This window comes from Equus quagga, chromosome 18 (assembly GCF_021613505.1).
Source record: "Equus quagga isolate Etosha38 chromosome 18, UCLA_HA_Equagga_1.0, whole genome shotgun sequence".
In the NCBI taxonomy this organism is placed as follows: Eukaryota; Metazoa; Chordata; class Mammalia; order Perissodactyla; family Equidae; genus Equus; species Equus quagga.
The window spans coordinates 1,976,785-1,997,244 of record NC_060284.1 but is presented as its reverse complement, the minus strand read 5'-3'; the positions used below and the strand labels follow the sequence as shown (position 1 = coordinate 1,997,244).

The 20,460-nt window shown below is 35.2% G+C and overlaps 1 protein-coding gene across 8 annotated transcripts in view; it reads left to right on the top strand.

Moving 5' to 3' along the window:
• Positions 1–20,460, top strand: part of DOCK7 (dedicator of cytokinesis 7) — a 204,520-nt gene that overhangs the window by 123,440 nt on the left and 60,620 nt on the right. For all 8 annotated transcript variants that reach the window (XM_046645659.1, XM_046645657.1, XM_046645656.1 and 5 more), the window contains 6 exons: positions 1,636–1,776; positions 1,872–1,985; positions 3,955–4,125; positions 6,092–6,231; positions 15,982–16,151; positions 17,141–17,295. In XM_046645659.1, the coding sequence (XP_046501615.1) occupies positions 1,636–1,776; positions 1,872–1,985; positions 3,955–4,125; positions 6,092–6,231; positions 15,982–16,151; positions 17,141–17,295 (891 nt within the window). The remainder of the gene's footprint in view (positions 1–1,635; positions 1,777–1,871; positions 1,986–3,954; positions 4,126–6,091; positions 6,232–15,981; positions 16,152–17,140; positions 17,296–20,460) is intronic.

The following is a 20,460-nucleotide window of genomic DNA, read 5'->3' as shown; positions in this document are numbered from 1 at the left end:
TTAGTGAACAATTTTGTGTTAGCTCATTATTTAATGCTAGAAATCTTTTTTGATTGCCCATCTTAATAGTTTTACATGTGCCTCCAAGACAAAATTACACGTTACATCTCTAAATAAACACTGTGGATGCTCAGCACAATTTAGGTGGAATTATAAAGCTCACTTTAACTGTATTTTAGAGATGGTTGCAAAAGCTAGCTGTCTTTTTAAAGGACACCTGTGATATATTCTTTCTTAGTCTGAACATGCTGATGTATAATGGCAGCACTGTAGATTTCATACTAGAAATAGATAAAAAGAGCTTTATAGATAACCACTGCTTTTATGATTAGAAAGCTCTTAGGTAAATATCAGTTACAGCCAATAAAAAAATTTTTTTGGCTTAACTCAATAAATGATATTAAAAATGAATGAATTATTTTAATAAATATTTATACACACATGAACACATATATATACGGGAGCAGCAAACGTTTATCAAGTGTGTACAGTGTGGTAGCACTGCCCTATGGGCTATGTGTTGTAGAGGCACAGAGAGGTTAAGTAACTTGTCTCAGTATACACAGCTTGTAGGTGGCAGAACTCTGAATCTTACTCAGGCATTCTGGCACTAGGGACCTTCCTCTTCGGCCTCTAGAAATCTGAAATGATTGAAACTTTTTCTTCCAAAAAATAAGTGCATAAAAAAATACATAAGAAACAAAGGAAGAAAAAGAAAACAAAAAAAAGAAGAAAAGAAACAAAGGAGCTTCCAGAGTATGTTGTAGGATCCTTCTCAGCATTGGATGTTACCTGTACTGGGGATAAGAAGACATTTCTTCTAGAGGTTTACTAATCTACAAATACATAAATAAATAAAGTCAGGTATCATATGTAAAGTGATAGGCAACTTATTTTTTTCCCTAGAGAATAAACACCAAATTTGTAATTCATGTGCTGTTAATAGAAGATCAAATTATAATTTTGACTTATTTTTTCATAGTCTTATATGTATGTTCAGATTTCTTACATATGAAATAGTCAAAAAGCTGCAGTTTAAGAGTTGGCTCTGCTATTTAACTAACTGTAGGACCTTGGCTTCAATTTCCCTGAATTTAAATTTACCATATTGTTGTGATAAGAATCTATATCCAAAAGCATTTTGTAAACTTAAATCACTTTGTTAATTTTTCCTAATATTTTCTTATTAAGATTTTGTTACCAGTATTTAATATACACCCACCATATGTTGCTAGATGCTGAAGACATTACAGTGAAGTCAAGGTTTCTGACCTCTCAAAGCTTATGGTTTGGGGGATATGGAGTGGCAAAATTGTTGAGTCTTGGAAAGATTTAATTTAAAACTATTTTAAAGGGTGAAATATTTTTCTGTTGATATACACAATTTTTTTCCTATTGATAGCCAGGATAATTTTATGAAAGTGATGCAGTGATTGAGTTGTATTATGTTTGATATTTCTTTGGAATATATAAAATGTTGCAGGAACTTTTTCAAAATATTTGAGGAGCTAAAAGTATTTCAGCCGTCTATTAAATCATATGGTATATTGAAAAAATAGCCCTAATGTTCAGAGTTGCTATAACTGTTAATTACATGCATAAGAAATTAGATTAATAGCTTATTTATTTTTTCAGGTAAAGAGCATGGTGCACCATTTATACTTTAATGATAAACTTGATGCACCAAGGAAAAGTCGTTTTCCAGAACGTTTCATGGATGACATTGCTGCTCTAGTCAGCACAATTGCTAGTGATATAGTTTCACGATTTCAGAAGGTAATGATAACTTATTTTTTAATTAAATCTGTCTTTCAAGCTCACATTAAACTATCATACTTTTATTTGTTATTGCTTTTTGTTCTGTTTCCCAGGACACAGAAATGGTTGAGAGACTTAACACAAGCCTTGCATTCTTTCTCAATGATCTATTGTCTGTTATGGATAGAGGGTTTGTCTTTGTCCTTATAAAGACCTGCTATAAACAGGTAATACATAATTAGTGATAATTGGTAATCCAATAATTTAAATACTGTGTTTGCTCTTTTTCGGGCTGGAGCTAAGAGACCTTCTAGAATACATTCATGTACTGTTGTGTTTTTTTAAACAGCATATTTTTATTAGTAAGGCAAAAATAAATTTCATTTATTTTATCAGGACACAGGACTATAGCAAGCTGATATCAGTGCAGCTAGCTTTTCCCTTGGGTGATACTGGTCCACTCGTGACTCTTTAAGCCCATTCGGGAGTACACCATTAAGTTAGCAGTCTAAATGTAAAGCAGCCCTGAGATGCCGTGCAAGAGTAATATTTATACTGAATGAGCAGCTAACTGAACTTTTTGTGTCTTGAGTAATGTTTAAAGCAGCTGTGTTTTGCTATGTATTCTTCTGACACAGCCCTAGCCATTGTAGAGTTTAAAATCATGGACAGATGTTTACCCAAGCCCCGAATGTCATTCATTATCTTGCTTTTACTAAACTAAAAGCATTTTGGAACTTTTCCATAAACAGCTGATTTTGTTTTAAAATTTTTATCAACTGATTAATGAAACCTGCCTTTTGGAAAACGTTAGTTATTGGTCCTGATAGGCCAGTTGGGTAGTAAGCTGTATAATCATTCTAGAATTTACTTTTAAAGGAGCTTTAAAAATACACAGATCACTGGGTCCCATCCAGCATTATTGAAGAGTTTGAATCCTGGAGATAGTGGGGGAGTGTGGGACACAGTGCTTGTAAAGCACTTCCCAGCTGGTCCACAGATTAGTTTTTGGAAACTGTTGGTTAAGAATGCTATTGGGCAGTCTAATATTTAGAATTTTGAAGGTCTGTTCTATTGGATTTCTTTATTGTATGTTTCTTTTATTAGGCAGAAAAGTTAAAACTACACATGGGCACTGACCCAATTGCAAATATTTGTAACAGTATGTATTATTTTCACTTTGTCCCCAAAATTTTGTGTACTATTGCTCCCAAAACCTGTCCTGTCTTTATTCTTCTAGCATTGACCTCCTACATTTGCCAGACATTGAACTGGACCCTAGGGATGCAAAAGCTGTTAAGTCAGTTTATACATGTCTCTTTAAGTAGCTTACGGCTTAGCTGGGAAAATAGACAGTTATAAATACAGGTTAGCGCAAGATGCTGTAAAAAGAGTGAGTAATTTCTTTTATGAGGTTATTTTGGCATACTTTTCCTTCATAAAGTGCATCTTTGAGAAGTGGAATTATTAAAGCTGTATTGGAAATACAGATGGTCCCCGACTTAGGATTTTTGGACTTTATGATGGTGTGAAAGCAATGCACATTCAGTAGAAATTGTTCTTTGAATTTTGATCTTTTCCCAGGCTAGTGGTATGTGGTGTCACTCTTGTGATGCTGGGCAGTGGCAGCAAGCCGCAGCTCTCAGTCAGCCATGCAGTTGTGAGGGTAAATAACTGATATGCCTAGAACCATTCTGTACTCAAACAACCAGTCTGTTTTTCACTTTCAGTACAGTATTCAATCAATTACATGAGATTTTCAATACTTTATTATAAAATAGGCTCTGTCTTAATGATTTTGCCCAGCTGCAGGCTAATGTAAGTGTTCTGAGCACATTTAAGGTAGACTAGGCTAAACTAGGATGTTCAGTAAGTTAGGTGTATTAAATGCTTTTTTAACTTAGGGTATTTTCAATTTATGACGGGTTTATTGGGATGTAGCCTGGTCGTAAGCTGAGGAAGATCTATATAAGAATGTGGCCTTTAGCCTAGTCAGTGGATTTATGCAGTAAATCTTGTAGTTCCAATTTTTAATTTTAGGAGTAACTTTGGAAAAAGCTGATACTGTTAGTTAAATCACAAAACCCAAAACTGCCCACTGAGTACTGTTTAATTCTTTAATCCGTCACTCCAGTGTTGGTATTAGAGAAATGATGTATTCAATTGATGTTCTCTTGTTTCTGCGATGGTTACAAGGTGTCTTCAAAGCTTTATTCATTACCAAATCCAAGTGTCCTGGTGTCCTTGAGGCTGGATTTTCTGCGAATCATCTGCAGCCATGAGCATTATGTTACATTAAACTTACCCTGCAGCCTGCTTACTCCACCTGCATCACCATCACCTTCTGTTTCTTCTGCAACCTCGCAGGTATACAAAGTGTGTGAAAAAATATTCTTAAAGTCCATATTTGTGAAAAAGCATTCTAAACACTGGAGGAAATTATAGGTGACAATGTGCAGTAATAACTGTGTGATAGGCTCTGTACTAAGTGCTTTGTGAATGTGAGTCATTTAATCCTAAGAGCAACTCTAGGAGGTAAGTTCTGTTACTGTCTCCATTTTATAGATGAAAAAACTGAAACACAGAAAGGTCAGTAACTTACCCAAGGTCACACAGAAAAAATTGGCAGGAGCTAGGCTTTGAACCAAGGCACATGTTGGCTTTATTCTAGAACCCAAGTTCTTAACCATTATGTTGTACTTCTCTTACAGATTTGTGCACATGTGAGTGAATTCACATAGATAAACTCACTTATTTAGACACTTTCACGAGGTTTTTGAAGAAGAAACAGACTGAGTTTGGGGTACAAGATGCCTATTAGAAATCAATACCTGTGAAAGGAAGGGGGATGATGCATAATTCAGCAGAAAAGGAAGTCAAACTTCAAGGCCTTATGAAGCCCTGCCTTCCTCTCTTGTACCCAGAGAACCCAAAGGAAACTAGATGAATGTTTATACATTTTCACTGGGTGACACTTGACAGCTAGCAGTTTCTCTAAAGATGAAAAAGGGTTATTGTGGCACTAACTGTGTGTCATATCATACAGATTGAGATTAAGGAATTTTGTGATTTTAGTGACAGAGAAGTCTGGATTTCCCCTCCTAGTGAAACATTCTTTCTGCTATGTAACTCCTGAGGCAAGCAGGCTACTTCTTAAGCTCTTAATGTCTAAAGTCAAAGTTGATCTTAACTCTTCTTAATTTTATTTTTGAGATATTTAATTCCTGGATGTAATTTCCTAGGCTAGATCAATCTTAAGTGCTTAATAAAAGAAAATCTCAAACTTCACTTAGAAAGATTAGAAAACTTGAGAGAGCACCCACGACTTTTCGTTTTACCTTTGCAAAAAATCTTATGGATCAGCCTGTGTCCACATACTCTTACCTGGCTAGCACACACTTCTTCCTGTAATGGTTGAGGCTAGTCTTTTGCTTTCTTCACCATCCTGTGCCAAAGATGTGGCTGCACAGTCAAGGACAAATTAATCATAGGTACAGTTTCTGAAATCTTTAATGAAACATATTTGTTTACACTCAACCCCCTGCTGAATATCTCATTCAGCCAAGAAATTTATAGAATTTCTTCCATTATCCTGTTCCTCACTTTCTCATCTAACTACATAATTTTTGGATTGTAATAGATGACAAGAGACATTACTCTTTTGGGGGAGCCAAGAAGAATTTTATATGCTTGTTAGAAAGATGACTTCTCCATAGAGAAGTCTGAAATCTATTGTTCTTCTAAGACCGCTCACAGGAGTGGTCTTGAATATGGATCAGAAGAGATAAAGTTAAGGACACTCTTTTCTTGAACTATTTCTTGGGGGATACAGTTTTTCAGTATTAAAAAACTTCTTTAAAAACTCAGTGAGTGGACCACAAAATGATAGTAATTTTCTAGAGATAGTATTTTCTCTGAAAAACAATTTTACCAGTATTTGGAATTTCTCTGGAAATCCTTAGCCTTGACTATGGTTGTTTCTCTTGTGCTCAGCAGCGAGTGCATAAGACATCATTTGGATTTAGTTGCTTTCCCTTTAGAGTATGATATTGAAACATTAAGTGGCTAAAAGCATAAAGGAAAAAGAGGGGAAAGTTTCAATATGAGAAAAAAATTGAAAATAATTAAAAGTGTTATTGCATTGTAGTTTCCTGTACCAAAAGTAAGAGCAGTTACTTTCTCCACTGTTAATAATAGTAATGCGAAATAAATTACCCAGAGCAAAGTTCCTCTCACTTTCAGATAATGCTCACATTCCATTTGTGGTAATGCTGTTTGTAGGGTGTTTTGTTGCACAGCTGTTATAGTTTTGTTCTGCCTCACTCCCAAACAGAGTTCTGGGTTTTCCACAAATGTACAAGACCAGAAGATTGCAAATATGTTTGAATTGTCTGTGCCTTTCCGCCAACAGCATTATTTGGCAGGACTTGTGTTAACAGAGCTGGCTGTCATTTTAGACCCTGATGCTGAAGGGTGAGTAGACCGCTTTTTGCCTTGTAGAATATCAATTTGATTTTGGACAATGGAGCGGAAGTATCCCACTTACACTTCCTAAGAATCAAAAGAATTCTACCTCTTCCTGTACTTTTCTACTCAGTAAGTTCCATACCTGTGTGATTTCTGCATTTCATCAATTTTAAGAGACATGATTTTTATGTTTTGTCATCTCTGAATTTGAGACTTGTCTTAGAATCGATGGTGTGCCATGGTTTATTTGGTAACTTTTTTTCCTTCTTTTTTAAATTTTTTCTTACTGAGTTTATGATAGTTTACAATCTTGTGAAATTTCAGTTGTACATTATTGTCAGTCGTGTTGTAGGTGCACCGCTTCACCCTTTGTGCCCACCCCCCCCAAACCCCCTTTCCCCTGGTAGCCACTAATCGGTTCTCTTTGTCCATATATTTAAATTCCTCATATGAGTGGAGTCATACAGAGATTGCTCTTCTCTATCTGGCTTATTTCACTTAACATAATTCCCTCGAGGTCCATCCATGTTGTTGTGAATGGGATGATATTATTCTTTTTATGGCTGAGTAATATTTCATTGTATATATATACACCATATCTTCCTTATCCAATCATCAGTTGATGGGCACTTAGGTTGCTTCCACGTCTTGGCTATTGTAAATAATGCTGCAATGAACATAGGGGTGCAGGGGCTTTTGGAATTGCTGACTTCAAGTTCTTTGGATAGATACCCAGTAGTGGGATGGCTGGGTCATATGGTATTTCTATTTTTAATTTTTTGAGAAATCTCCATACTGTTTTCCATAGTGGCTGCACCAGTTTGCACTCCCACCAGCAGTGTATGAGGGATCCTTTTTCTCCACAACCTCTCCAACACTTGTTACTTTTTGTTTTGGTTATTTTTGCCATTCTAACGGGTGTAAGGTGATATCTTAGTGTAGTTTTGATTTGCATTTCCCTGATGATCAGCGATGATGAACATCTTTTCATGTGCCTATTGGCCATCCGTATATCTTCTTTGGAGAAATGTCTGTTCATCTCCTCTGCCCATTTTTTGATCGGGTTGTTTGAGTTTTTCTTGTTGAGTTGTGTGAGTTCTTTATATATTATGGACATTAACCCTTTGTTACATATATGACTTGTAAATATTTTTTCCCAATTAGTGGGTTGTTTTTTTGTTTCAATCCTGTTTTCCTTGCCTTGAAGAAGCTCTTTAGTTTGATGAGGTCCCATTTGTTTATTCTTTCTATTGTTTCCCTTGTCTGAGAAGACATGGTGTCCGAAAAGATCCTTTTAATACTGATGTCAAAGAGTGTACTGCCTACATTTTCCTCTAGAAGCCTTATGGTTTCAGGTCTTACCTTTAGGTCTTTAATCCATTTTGAGTTTATTTTGGTGAATGGTGAAAAAGAATGGTCAATTTTCATTCTTTTACTTGTGGCTTTCCAGTTTTTCCAGCACCATTTGTTGAAAAGACTTTCTTTTCTCCATTATATGCCCTCAGCTCCTTTGTCAAAGATTAACTGTGCATAGATGTGTGGTTTTATTTCTGGGCTTTTAATTCTGTTCCATTGATGTGTGCACCTGTTTTTGTACCAGTCCCATGCTGTTTTGATTACTGTAGCTTTGTAGTGTGTTTTGAAGTCAGGGATTGTGATACTTCCAGCTTTGTTCTTTTTTGTCAGGATTGCTTTAGCAATTTGGGGTCTTTTGTTGCCCCATATGAATTTTAGGATTCTTTGTGCTATTTCTATAAAGAATGTCATTGAGATTCTGATTGGGATTACATTGAATCTGTAGGTTACTTTAGGTAGTATGGACATTTTAACTATGTTTGTTCTTCCAATCCATATACATGGAATGTCTTTCCATCTATTTATGTCCTCATCCATTTCTTTCAGGAAAGCCTTATAGTTTTCGTTGTATAGGTCCTTCACTTCCTTAAAATTCACCCCAATGTATTTTATTCTTTTTGTTGCAATTGTGAATGGTATTATGTTCTTGAGTTCTTTTTCTGTTAGTTCGTTATTAGAGTATAGAAATGCTACTGATTTATGCAAGTTGATTTTATATCTTGCAACTTTGCTGTAGTTGTTGATTATTTCTAAAAGTTTTCCCATGGATTCTTTGGGGTTTTCTATATATAAGATCATGTCATCTGCAAACAACAAGAGTTTCACTTCTTCCCTCCTTATTTGGATTTCTTTTATTCCTTTCTCTTGCCTAATTGCTCTGGCCAAAACCTCTAGTACTGTGTTGAATAAGAGTGGTGATAGAGGGCATCCTTGTCTTGTTCCTGTTTTCAGGTGGATGGCGCTCAGTTTTTGCCCATTGAGTATAATGTTGGCTGTAGGTTTGTCATATATGGCCTTTATTACGTTGAGGTAATTTCCTTCTATCCCCATTTTGTTCAGAGTTTTTATCATAAATGGCTGTTGGATCTTGTCAGATGCTTTCTCTGCATCTATTGAGATGATCATGTGGTTTTTATTCCTCAATTTGTTGATGTGATGTATCACGTTGATTGATTTGTGGATGTTGAACCATCCCTGAGTCCCTGGTATGAATCCCACTTGATCATGATGTATGATCCTTTTGATGAATTGCTGAATTCGAGTTGCCAAAATTTTGTTGAGAATTTTTGCATCTATGTTCATCAGCAATATTGGCCTATAGTTCTTTTTTGTGCTGTCCTTGTCAGGCTTTGGTATCAGGGTGATGTTGGCCTCGTAGAATGTGTTAGGAAGTGTTCCATCCTTCCTAATTTTTTGGAATAGCTTGAAAAGGATAGGTATTAAATCCTCTTTGAAAGTTTGGTAGAATTCCCCAGGAAAGCCGTCTGGTCCTGGGGTTTTATTCTTTGGGATGCTTTTGATTGCTGTTTCAATCCCCCTCCTTGTGATTGGTCTATTCAGACTGTCTGCTTCTTCTTGACTTAGTTTTGGGAGATTGTAAAAGTCTAAGAATTTATCCGTTTCTTCTAGGTTATCCATTTTGTTGGCATATAGTTTTTCATAGTATTCTCTTATAACCTGTTGTATTTCTGCAGAGTCTGTTGTTATTTCTCCTCTTTCATTTCTGATTTTGTTTATTTGAGCTTTCTCTCTTTTTTTCTTTGTAAGACTGGCTAGGGGTTTGTCAATTTTATTTATCTTCTCAAAAAACCAGCTCTTTGTTTCATTGATCCTTTCTACTGCCTTTTGTTTGTTTAATAACATTTATTTCTGCTCTGATTTGTATTATTTCTCACCTGCTGACTTTGGGCTTTGTTTGTTCTTCTTTCTCTAATTCAGTTAGGTGTAATTTGAGATGGCTTATTTGGAATGTTTCTTGTTTGTTAATGTGTGCTTGTATTGCGATGAATTTCCCTCTTAATACAGCTTTTGCACTATCCCATGTGAGTTGGTATGGCATGTTATCATTTTCATTTGTCTCCAGGTATTTTTTTATTTCTTCTTTAATTTCTTCAATGATCCATTGCTTGTTCAATAGCATATTGTTTAGTCTCCACATCTTTGTCCCTTTTTTCCTTCTTAATAGTACATAAAATATTTGGGCATATTAGTAGATGGACTCTTAGATATGTTGATATATAGTAGGCACATTTCAGTTGAGGAAAATAGACTAGTCTTCTGTTTGATTCCTTGTGAAGAAAATTTATCATTTGCCATCATACTGTGTATCATTTTATTTCAAAATTTGCCCTATAAGCAAATATCTGTAGGTTTTAAAAGATTCCAAAATTGTGTACAGTTTTAGAGGATCTTTGGAAATTGATATAGTAAGTAGAGAAGGGTATATTGTCTGATGGTTGAATTTGTAGAAATAGCCTGATTTGTTGTGGTCTAGCATCCCTATGGGGCACTTGTGTTTTAATAGTTTTTTAAAGAAAATCTGTATGACTATAACTCATTTGGGTAATAATTACTTTTTTTTTCAATTTTTCTCATAAAAAGATCATTAGGAGTTTATAATGCAGCTTAACCTCATGTAGGAGTTCGAGATTACTAAAGGAGATACTTTTGAGCAGGTTTTACAAGGGTCCTCTGATGTATTTGTTGAATGAATGAAAGAGGAGGTTTGTAAAGTTCTTAGCAGTAGTCAGGGACATAGCTGATGCTTATTGATAAATTGTGAAAGGCTAAATCTGCAAATGAAAGATGTGTTTTTTCATAATGGTGGCTTCCCACATTAGGAATATAGCTTAAAGAAGTAGTTTTTCACACGTGTTCTTCAGAACTATAGATTCTGAAGAGTTCCTCAGTGGATTTCCATGCAGGATCGAGTGGGGGTGCAGATGTTGGAATATGGAAAGAGCAGACCAAGTGAATGAAACTCTGGGCCTCCCAACCCTGCTTGCCACCATATTTTGCCATTTGACAAATGAATGTGATATCATTTGGGGAAAAGAGGGGATCCACTGTTTGAAAAAAAAACATTCTGAAAACACCTTCTAAACATACTAGCTTTCTTTAATATCTGATATATCTCAGTCATTTCAATCTGTATTTCCAATATTTTTACTTGATATATATATCAAGATATTTTTGGTTGCAAGAAACAGAAAACCTTTCTTTATACTGGCTTTATTAGAGGAAGTAAATTAATTTTTTCATAATTGAAGAAAGGTAGGGTTTTTAGCACAGTACAGTCAGCAGCTCACTGAGGTCCTCAGGTTCTGGTTCTTTATATCTCTACCTCTACTAGAAGCATCAGCTTTATCTTAAGGCTAGCATCTCTTCTGGCTGTAAGACAGTTGCCACTGGCAATTCAGATTAAATTCTTCCTTGTTCATGTCCAGCAGGAGGGAGAGGGGAAATCCTCTTCCCAAGCATGCATTGTAAATCTTTCCCTTGGACTGATTTGGCTCACTTGCCTATCCTGTGCTATTGCAGTCACCAGAGCAATGCCATATTGCTGGATGGATTAGTTCAGTTCTGCTCAGATGTGGCGCTTACACTAGTGTCAGTTCATGGGTTGCTTGTTACAGAGCACAAGATAAGGAGCTGTGCCTAATTATAAATCAAGTATGTCACTAAACACAGTGCCTACATCATACTTTTTTTTTTGTAGACCTTCTCAATTAAGGAAGCAATGAGTTGATTAACATTTATCTCTTCTCAGACTGGTGACAAAACAGTTTGCTAACTGGCTGCTTTAAGTAGCAGGGCTAGTCTAATTAGAATCTACTCCTGAGACGGAGGATGGAGTCAGCTTCCCCTGAGTTCTACGGGGAGGAATGTATACCTGAAAAAAATATGAGTTCTGTTAAGAAAGAAGACAGAGGAAGTAGGTGTTGTGTAGGTGCTCAGCAGTGTCTGATAGAGAGAATAGAGTTCTAACAATCTACTGTTTCTGCAATGTATTTTTTTTTTTCACGTCGAGGATCACTTCTATTAAAATAGGTTTGTTATGTTTCTGCAGAACAATATAGGACTTATGAAAGAATTCTTTTCTGCTTTTTTACCCTTCAAGCTAGAATGTGTTGGTTTTTGACACTAGGAAAGATTTTCTATAAAGTCCAGATAATTTTGTTCACTATGCCCCTTTCTTTGTCTATTTAGTTAAGCAAGATATGGGAAGAGTTTTAAACATAGTACATAGGATTGTAACCTTAGTTTTTACTACTGCTTATTTCTTCCTTTTCTCACTCTTTCTTGTAGTCCATTAGCAGATTCTACAGGTGCCACCTCCAAGATAGATCCCAGATTCAGCCACTCTCCCCATCCTCACAGCTGCTCCCCTAACTGTGCTTCCACTCTTCCTCCCTGAATCCTTTTTCTACACAGCGGCCCGAATGATCTTTTAAAAATGAGAATCAGATCATGTCACTTTCTTGCTTAAAATTGTCAATGTGAGTGTATGCCTTTAAAATGGCGCTTAAAATAAAATCCAGACTTTTAATAATAGTCCTCAAAGACCTATATATCTGGCTCTCTTGCCACTCTCTTCCCTCCTCCCGTACTAAAATCTAGCCATCCTGACCTTTTTCTGTTTCTCTGTGTCCCAGACTCCTTCCCACCTTAGAACCTTTGCACTTGAATTTTTCTCTGACTGAAGCAGTGTTCAGATTGCCCTAAGATCTTCACAGAGGCATTTCCTCCTAGTGATTCTCCAGGTCTCCGCTCAGACAGCATCTTCTCAGTGAGGCTTCATTAACCACTCAGTCTAAATTAGCTCTGTTGCCCCTGCCACCATCACTGTTAACCGTATTAACCCTGTTTATTTTCTATAGGGCACTTACCTGAAGTTTGCTTGTTTCTTATCTGTCTCCTCCCATTAGAATGTGAACTCCTGAGAGCAGGCACTTTGTCTTTCTTGTTCACTGCTGTATTCCCAGTGCCTTAGGATTGTGTCTGGTACAAAGTGGACACTTGATAAGTATTTGTTAATTGAATGAATGAATGATGGACTTTGAGAGGCTCATATCTCATCTCCAAATTTTGCATTCTTTAGAGGTATATAGAGAAAATACAGCATACGTTGTCTTAGATCCTTGAGAGGAATGCTTTTCTTTTTACTCTCTCTGCTTGCTAAGAAATCAAGAATAATTCCTTGAGCAGCAATAATATATTCTCTAATTGACCAAAGATATGCTCTTAAGAAACTTTCATTATAGTTAGGAAGTTAAGACTATGAAACAATATACTATGATTAAATGCTAATTTTGTAGTATAAACATAGTTCTGTAGAAGACTAACGCCTTTACATAACAGTTGTAATACTGCGTTATTACAGTTACGTGTTGCATAACGATGTTTCAGTCAACAGCAGACCACATATTTGACAGTGGTCCCATAAGATTAGTACCATAGAGCCTATGGGTGTAGTAGGCTATACCATCTAAGTTTGTCTAAATACACGATACATTTCTCAGAACGTGTCCCCGTAGTTTTGCGACACATGATTGTATTTTTGTGCCTGTGTTTCTCTCTTTCTAAAGTGAGCCCCTTAAGAGCGGGGACAGTGTCTAATCTCCAGCATCTAAAATGGGATATGGCAGGTCCTGCATGAGTATGTATTTACAGCTGCAGGTGATTGAATAATATAGACATATGAAAAGGCTTCATGAAGACGAGAGGGTAGAGTTTAGCTAGGTTGAAGTCTGGGGCTGGTAGCTGCTGAGAGATAAGGAATACATACTCAGGTTTGGGAATCATGACTGGTGATATAAGAAGTCAAAAGGGAGACCATAAAGAGCAAATGACCAGATCTGAGACTTGGGAAAAATGAGGGAGAGTGTGAGGAAGGATGGAAACTATTTGGAGAAAATACTGAGAAGAGAATGTATAAATGACAGTGTCTGATACAAATAACAGTGTCAAGTAGAGAGATGGAAGATGAAATCTCAGATATGTTAATTAGATATGGTTCTTTTTTAAATTTAAGTATATTGACACACCATATCCTATTAGTTTCAAGTGTATGTCATAGTGATTTGATATTTATGTATATTATGAAATGATCACCACGATAAGTCTAGTTACCATCTGTCACCATACAAAGTTACTACAATATTATTGACTATTCCCTATGCTGTGCCATCCTGGTGACTTATTTATTTTATAACTGGAAGTTTGTACCTCTTAATCCCCTTCACCTATTTCACCTGCTCCCCAACCCCTGCTTCCTCTGGTAACCACTAGTTTGTTCTCTGTATCTATGAATCTGTTTCTGTTTTGTTTTGCTTGTTCATTTGTTTTGTTTGTCAGATTCCATGTATAAGTGAAATCATACAGTATTTGTCTTTCTCTGTCTGACTTACTTCACTTGGCATAATACCTTCTGGGTCCATCCATGTTGTTGCAAATGGCAAGATTTTGTTCTTCCCTGTGGCTGAGTGATATTCCATTGTATGTATATACCACATCTCTTTATCCATTCATCTATTGATGGGCACCTAGGTTGCTTCTATATCTTAGCTGTTGTAAATAATTCTGCAATGAACATAGGGGTGCCTGTATCTCTTCCAATTCGTGTTTTCATTTTCTTTGGATAATTACTCAGAAATGGAATTTCTGGATCATATGGTAGTTCCATTTTTCATTTTCTGAGGAACCTTCATACTGTTTTTCATAGTGGCTATACCAATTTACATCCCCACCAACAGTATATGAGGGTTCCCTTTCTCTACATCCTCACCAACACATGTTATTGCTTGTCTTTTTGATACTAGCCATTCTGACAGGTGTGAGGTGGGCTATGGTTCTTGACAGGGTTTAAAAACATACTTTCTGAATAAAAAATCTGGAAGGGAGAAGAAAGAATCTCTAGCTAGATTTCATATAGAGCTGTGTAAAATGGCAGGATAAGATGAAGGGCTCTGGAGAAAGACTACCTGGTTTCAAATCCCAGCTCTTAAATCCGTTGTGTGATCTTCAAAGAGAGAAAGGCTAATAATATTCACTGAGGAGGACAATGCTAAGGCACTGTGCTAAAAGCCTGTTATATAAACTCTTTAACTTAATTCTTACAACCACCTTTGAGGTATGTTTCTGCCCTGGTATACAGGGAAATAGGTTAAGTATCTTCGAAAATCATTTGTCTACAAAATGATGAAGCTAGTGCTGTACCATGTTGTAACCAATTTAGAAACTTTTCAGGGAAAGGGAGTAGATAATTAAGTAAAAGGAAACACTTGATATAGACTGTGCATTCAGAAAGTTTATTCAGGGGAAATAGTATAACAGTTTATTACTAACAGAAATACTATATAAGCTGGAGGAAACTAGTTTCAAGTGAACATGTATTTTCAAGATAGGAAAGGCTTATTTGAAGGAAGAAGAGAAGAGCTTAGTAGCCGGACATTGAAGCTACTGAAGAACGATGAAGTTCATTGAACATGTGGGGAAATGACTTTCTGAGAAAAAGTACAACTTTTCCTGAGAGAAGAAGAAAGATTATTTGGTAGCCATAAAGATGGAATTGTGTTAAAAGATCTGACCAGAGCAAATTCAGAATACTTTTTCTTTCCTAAAAGAAAGAAGTTGGAGGTAAGGTCTTTTACTGAGATTGATGGTGACAGGCTTAGTGAGAGAAAGTGAGATCTGAAACTGCTGCTAGGTGCAGTGTTAGGGGCCAGATGAAGTTGGATGAATTTTTAATTAGAATGGTTTGCATAGTTAAAGTACCTTCAGTCTAAGAATAGAGGAGAAAAAAGGTGTGAAGATGTGAGTGACCCTTCCTAGTGCAGTAGCCCAGGTGAAACTTAGGGCAGTGGAAGTCTAGAAAAGTTGTGAGGGCCCCAATGAAGGACTTGAGCAAGGAGCGTTAGCTTAAACAGAGCCGCCGAAAAGCAGCCCCAGCCTGTGGACTGCATAATCCATTAGGTAGAGGATTTTTCTTTTAGAAAAAGGAAATAAAAGTTTATTTGGGATAAATATGAGAAGACCTCATTTGATGAAATAAAATTTATAGCTACTTAAAATTTACTTTTTTTTTGCTTTAAAATACAACTATAACTAGTCTTGTTATTTAATGTTAAAATGCACTAATAAGGAGTTAATGTAAAATAATATTAGATTTACTCCTAAGGGAATTTGTATGGGATTTCTTTTTCCCCTCAATTCTTATTTTATACAGAGAGATATTCATTAATTTAAAAATGAGAAGTGTTTTATAGGAGTCCATGCAAATATGTGACAAAGTTAAGAAGTTGAACAAAATTGATTGGTTACCATGACTTACTGTTTGCTTACAGATGTTAACTAAGCTCTGTGACCTTACTGCTGCTTCTTCATCTTCTTTTTAAACAGACTGTTTGGATTGCACAAGAAAGTCATCAATATGGTACACAATTTACTATCCAGTCATGACTCAGACCCACGGTTCTCTGACCCCCAGATAAAGGCTCGGGTGGCCATGTTGTATCTCCCTCTTATTGGCATTATCATGGAAACTGTTCCTCAGCTGTATGATTTTACAGGTACTTAGTATATTTTGGTCAAATTTTAAAGACAAATCTCAGTGTGTAAAAGTGTTAGGAAATATCTCAAGGATAAAGATCTTATTTTAGGAAAAGAAATATAAAGAAATATACACCGACATAAGTAAACTAAATACTTAACTATTTCACTTAAAAATTTTTGACTGTGTGAGTGAATCCACTGCAATTTTCATGTAAGTGGTTCTTATGATGAATTTTAAATTAAGGATGTTATAACATTTCTATACCTACCTTTTAGGAAGTAGGTGTGTTTGCATGAGCATGTACTGTGCATCTGAAAAAAAATACAAGAAAACTTGACAGATGTCTATAGCCTTTAGTCTCAATTTTATTCATATATATAATTGAAATTAATATTCACCTGAATATTAAGAATTATGTTTATTACTAACACTGGGTTAGTAAGTTGAAGTTATGTTGCTTTTTAAAAACTACAACTCACAACGTTTTGTTGCTCTTGCTTTCCATATTTAGAATTTACTTAAATTCCTCTGTTTGCCCTAATGAAAACACTGTAGGTTGTATTTAAATTAGCAATTAACTTTATAAAATACTTCCAATTCAATAAAAACAAAAACAAGCATTTACTGAGTACCTAATATGAATTAAGAACCTTGACAGTTGCTGGTGATGCAAAGATGACAACTCCTTACCTTTGAGGGACTCATAGTTAGGCAGTTTTTCCAGTATTTTGATCACAAGTGGGTTTCCACCTGAAAGCAGAAATGCTTATTATATTACATCTTCTTTCACTAGCAAGTTAAAGTTCTCTACAAAACTATAAATTATTACTGTAAGACTGAGTTAATGTTTAAAATATTGTTTAAAAGAAGTAAATCTAATTACGTGTTAACAGGTTTTTCTTTTAAAGAGAAATGGAGACTAGGAAAGGAAATTGCATGCTCCATAACTGTTAATTAAGCTAAACAGAAGTTTTATTTATTTATTTTTGGATTATTTTTTTCCAGAAACTCACAATCAAAGAGGAAGACCAATTTGTATAGCCACTGATGATTATGAAAGTGAGAGCGGAAGCATGATCAGCCAGACAGTTGCCATGGCAATTGCAGGAACATCTGTTCCTCAGCTAACAAGGCCCGGCAGCTTCCTCCTCACGTCAACGGTAAAACAACACTCCTGTGAAGTTTTTCCTGGAAAGACCGATGTGTACAAGGATAAATAACTAGGATTACCATACTAGCTGATGCAAAAGTACTCCAAGTTTTATTTGTGGAAACATTAATGTTCTGAGAATATTGCCTATCTTGTACTGAGTTGTTTTAAGAATTATTAATTGCTTCAAGTTTTATGGTATAAAGCTCTGTCCTCTGTCGTTCAGAGTTTTGAAAATTATCTTATATATAGCCCATTTTCTTTATTTTTTAATCCATTTTATTCTTTATCAGCCCTAAGAAATGTTATCAGTTGTTTAGCAAATGAGAATACTTTTACTTTTTTTAATCTGTGAATATATTACACTTTTTCATGTGGAAAAAAATTGATATTTACTCTGCCCCTGTATTTTTCCCCCTTAAATAGAGAAGGATATGGGGGTAGGAAGAAGCAAACTGCTGACAGAGCAAGATCAAGTTCTAAAAGTTTTAAATGACCTTCTTTCAGAAAAATGCAGTAATATTTATAGAAGCTGTCTGATGTGACAGTGTTTTATTGAGATACAATTTACATGTCAAAAGATTCACCCATTTTAAGTGTACAATTTCATGGTTTTCAGTATATTTACAGTATATCTTAGTACATATTTCAGAACCCTTAGGCCTGTTAGCAGTCCCTCTCAATTTCCCTCCAGCCCTAGGCAGCAACTAATTGACATTCTAGCTCTATAAATTTGCCTATTCTGGACATTTCATTTAATTGGAATTATGCACTCTGTGATCCTTTGTGTCTGGCTGCTTTTCACAAAGCATAATGTTTTTGAGGTTTAACCATGTTGTAGCATTTATCACTACTTTTTTTTATTGCCAAACAATATTCCATTATATTGATACACCAGTTTTTGTTTATCGATTTGTTAGTTGATGAACATTTGGATCATTTCCACTTTTTGGCTGTTAGGAATAATGCTGCTGTGAACATTTGTGTACAAGGCTTTGTGTGTACGTATGTTTTTGTTTCTCTTAGGTGGATACCTTGGAGTGATTTACTGGGTCAGATAGTATCTCTATGTTTAACAGTTGAGAAACTTCTAAACTCTTTTTCAAAGTGACTGCACCATTTTACATTCTTACTAGCAATGTAAAGTTTCCTGTTCCTCTATATTCTCATCAACACCTGTTATCCTTTTTATTATAGTCACCTTAGTGGGTGTGAAGTGGTATCTCGTGATTTTGATTTGCATTTCCCCAATGTCTACTGATGTTGAGCGTCTTTTTATTTACTTATTGGCACATTTTTTTGTATAATTCTTTAAAGAAAAGTCCATTCAAATCCTTTGTCATTTTAAAATTGTGTAATTCATCTTCTTGTTATTGAGTTGAAAGAATTCTTTATATATTCTGGATACAGATCCCTTTTCAGGTACGTGATTTGCAAGTATTTCCTTCCATTCTCTGGATTATCTTTTCGCTTTCATTTTTTTCTTTTTACTTTCTTGATGCTATCATTTGAACTGCAGAAGTTTTAAATTTTGATGAATTCTAATTTGTGTGTGTGTGTGAGGAAGATTCGCCCTGAGCTGACATCCGTTGCCAGTTTTCCTCTTTTCTTTTTGGCTTGAGGAAGATTCGCCCTGAGCTAACATGTTTGCCAGTCTTCCTCTACTTTGTATGTGGGATGCCTCCACGTCATGGCTGACGAGTGGAGTAGGTCTGCACCTGGCCCCCTTGATGAATTCTAATTTGTCAATTTTTTCTTTTATCTCTTGTAGTTTTGGTGATATTGTACATACAAAAGAATATATAATGTACATGTACAATTAAAATATAACTATAGAAGAAATAGAAGCATACCTACCACCCAGCTTCAGAAAGAGAACATTGCAAATACCTTGGAAGTTCCCAGTCTACCCTTCTCAGTTCAGTCCCTACCTCTCCTCAAAATGACCACTATTCTCAATTTTATTGAACTTGCTTTTGGTTTTTTAAACTTTTCTTTTGTGAAACATACTACTCCTGAAAAAGTATGTCATGCATAAATGTACAGTTTACAAAATATTATAAAATAAACACCTTTGTAACCACCACTCAGGACAAAAAACCATAATATTGGCTGCCTTTCAGAAATCCTTAGCATGCTCTTTCCCACCAAGCTATCCACCAAGCTACCTACTATCCTGACTAATAAAGTAATTGCTTAATTTTGTTTATAGTTTTACCATCTCAGTTTGTATCCCTAAATACTATAGTTTAGTTTTAAATTATATCTTTAATATTTATCCATGTTATATAATGTAGCTATAAATCACTGATTTTCATTTCTTTATGATATTTCATTGTCTGACTATAGATCAATTTATTTACCCATTCTGTTGACAGATGCATAAAATTTTCTTGGCATACAAAGTTGTTCTAAATATTTTCTATGATCTGTTTACTGTATATAACATGTGTAGTAGATTTAAACTTTTTCATTTTTGTGACTGGCTCTTTGTGCCTTTTCTTGTCTTAGTAAGTTCCATTGAAAATTTGAATACATCTTTAGTCTTTATAAAGAACCAGTTTGGGGGAATTGTTGATCCTTACTTTTGAATGTTTATTGTTTACTGTCTTCTACTTTCTTTGGGTTTATATCAATGCTCTTTTTCTAACTTCTTGAAATAGATGCTTAACTCACTAATTTTCATCCTTTTTTTCTTTGATACATATTTTAAGCCTATGCATTTCCTTAAATTATTGTTTTAATTACATGCCACTATTGATATGTAGCATTTTTTTATTCAGTTCAAAATATATCTAAAGTTCATTATGATTTCTTTTTAGACTTTTGGGATATTAAGTTGTTCTTGTTTTAAAATTTCCACTTATGAAAGTTTCTAGTAATCTTTTTTTTCTGATTTTGGCCTAATTGCGTGATCAGAGAACTTACCCTGTATGATTTCAGTTTGTTATATCTGTGGCAGCTTGTTTTATGGGCTAGGATATGGTCAGTTTTTGCAGATATCTCATGTATTTGAAGAATGCGTTTTCTTCAGTTGTTAGTTACAGTGTTCTCTATTTGTCTATTACCTCAAATTTGTTAATCCTTTGTTGAAATCTTCTTTGTCTTTACTGAATTCTTTCTGCTTATGCTAATATCACACTACAATTGTGGTTTTGTAATATCTCCTTATCAT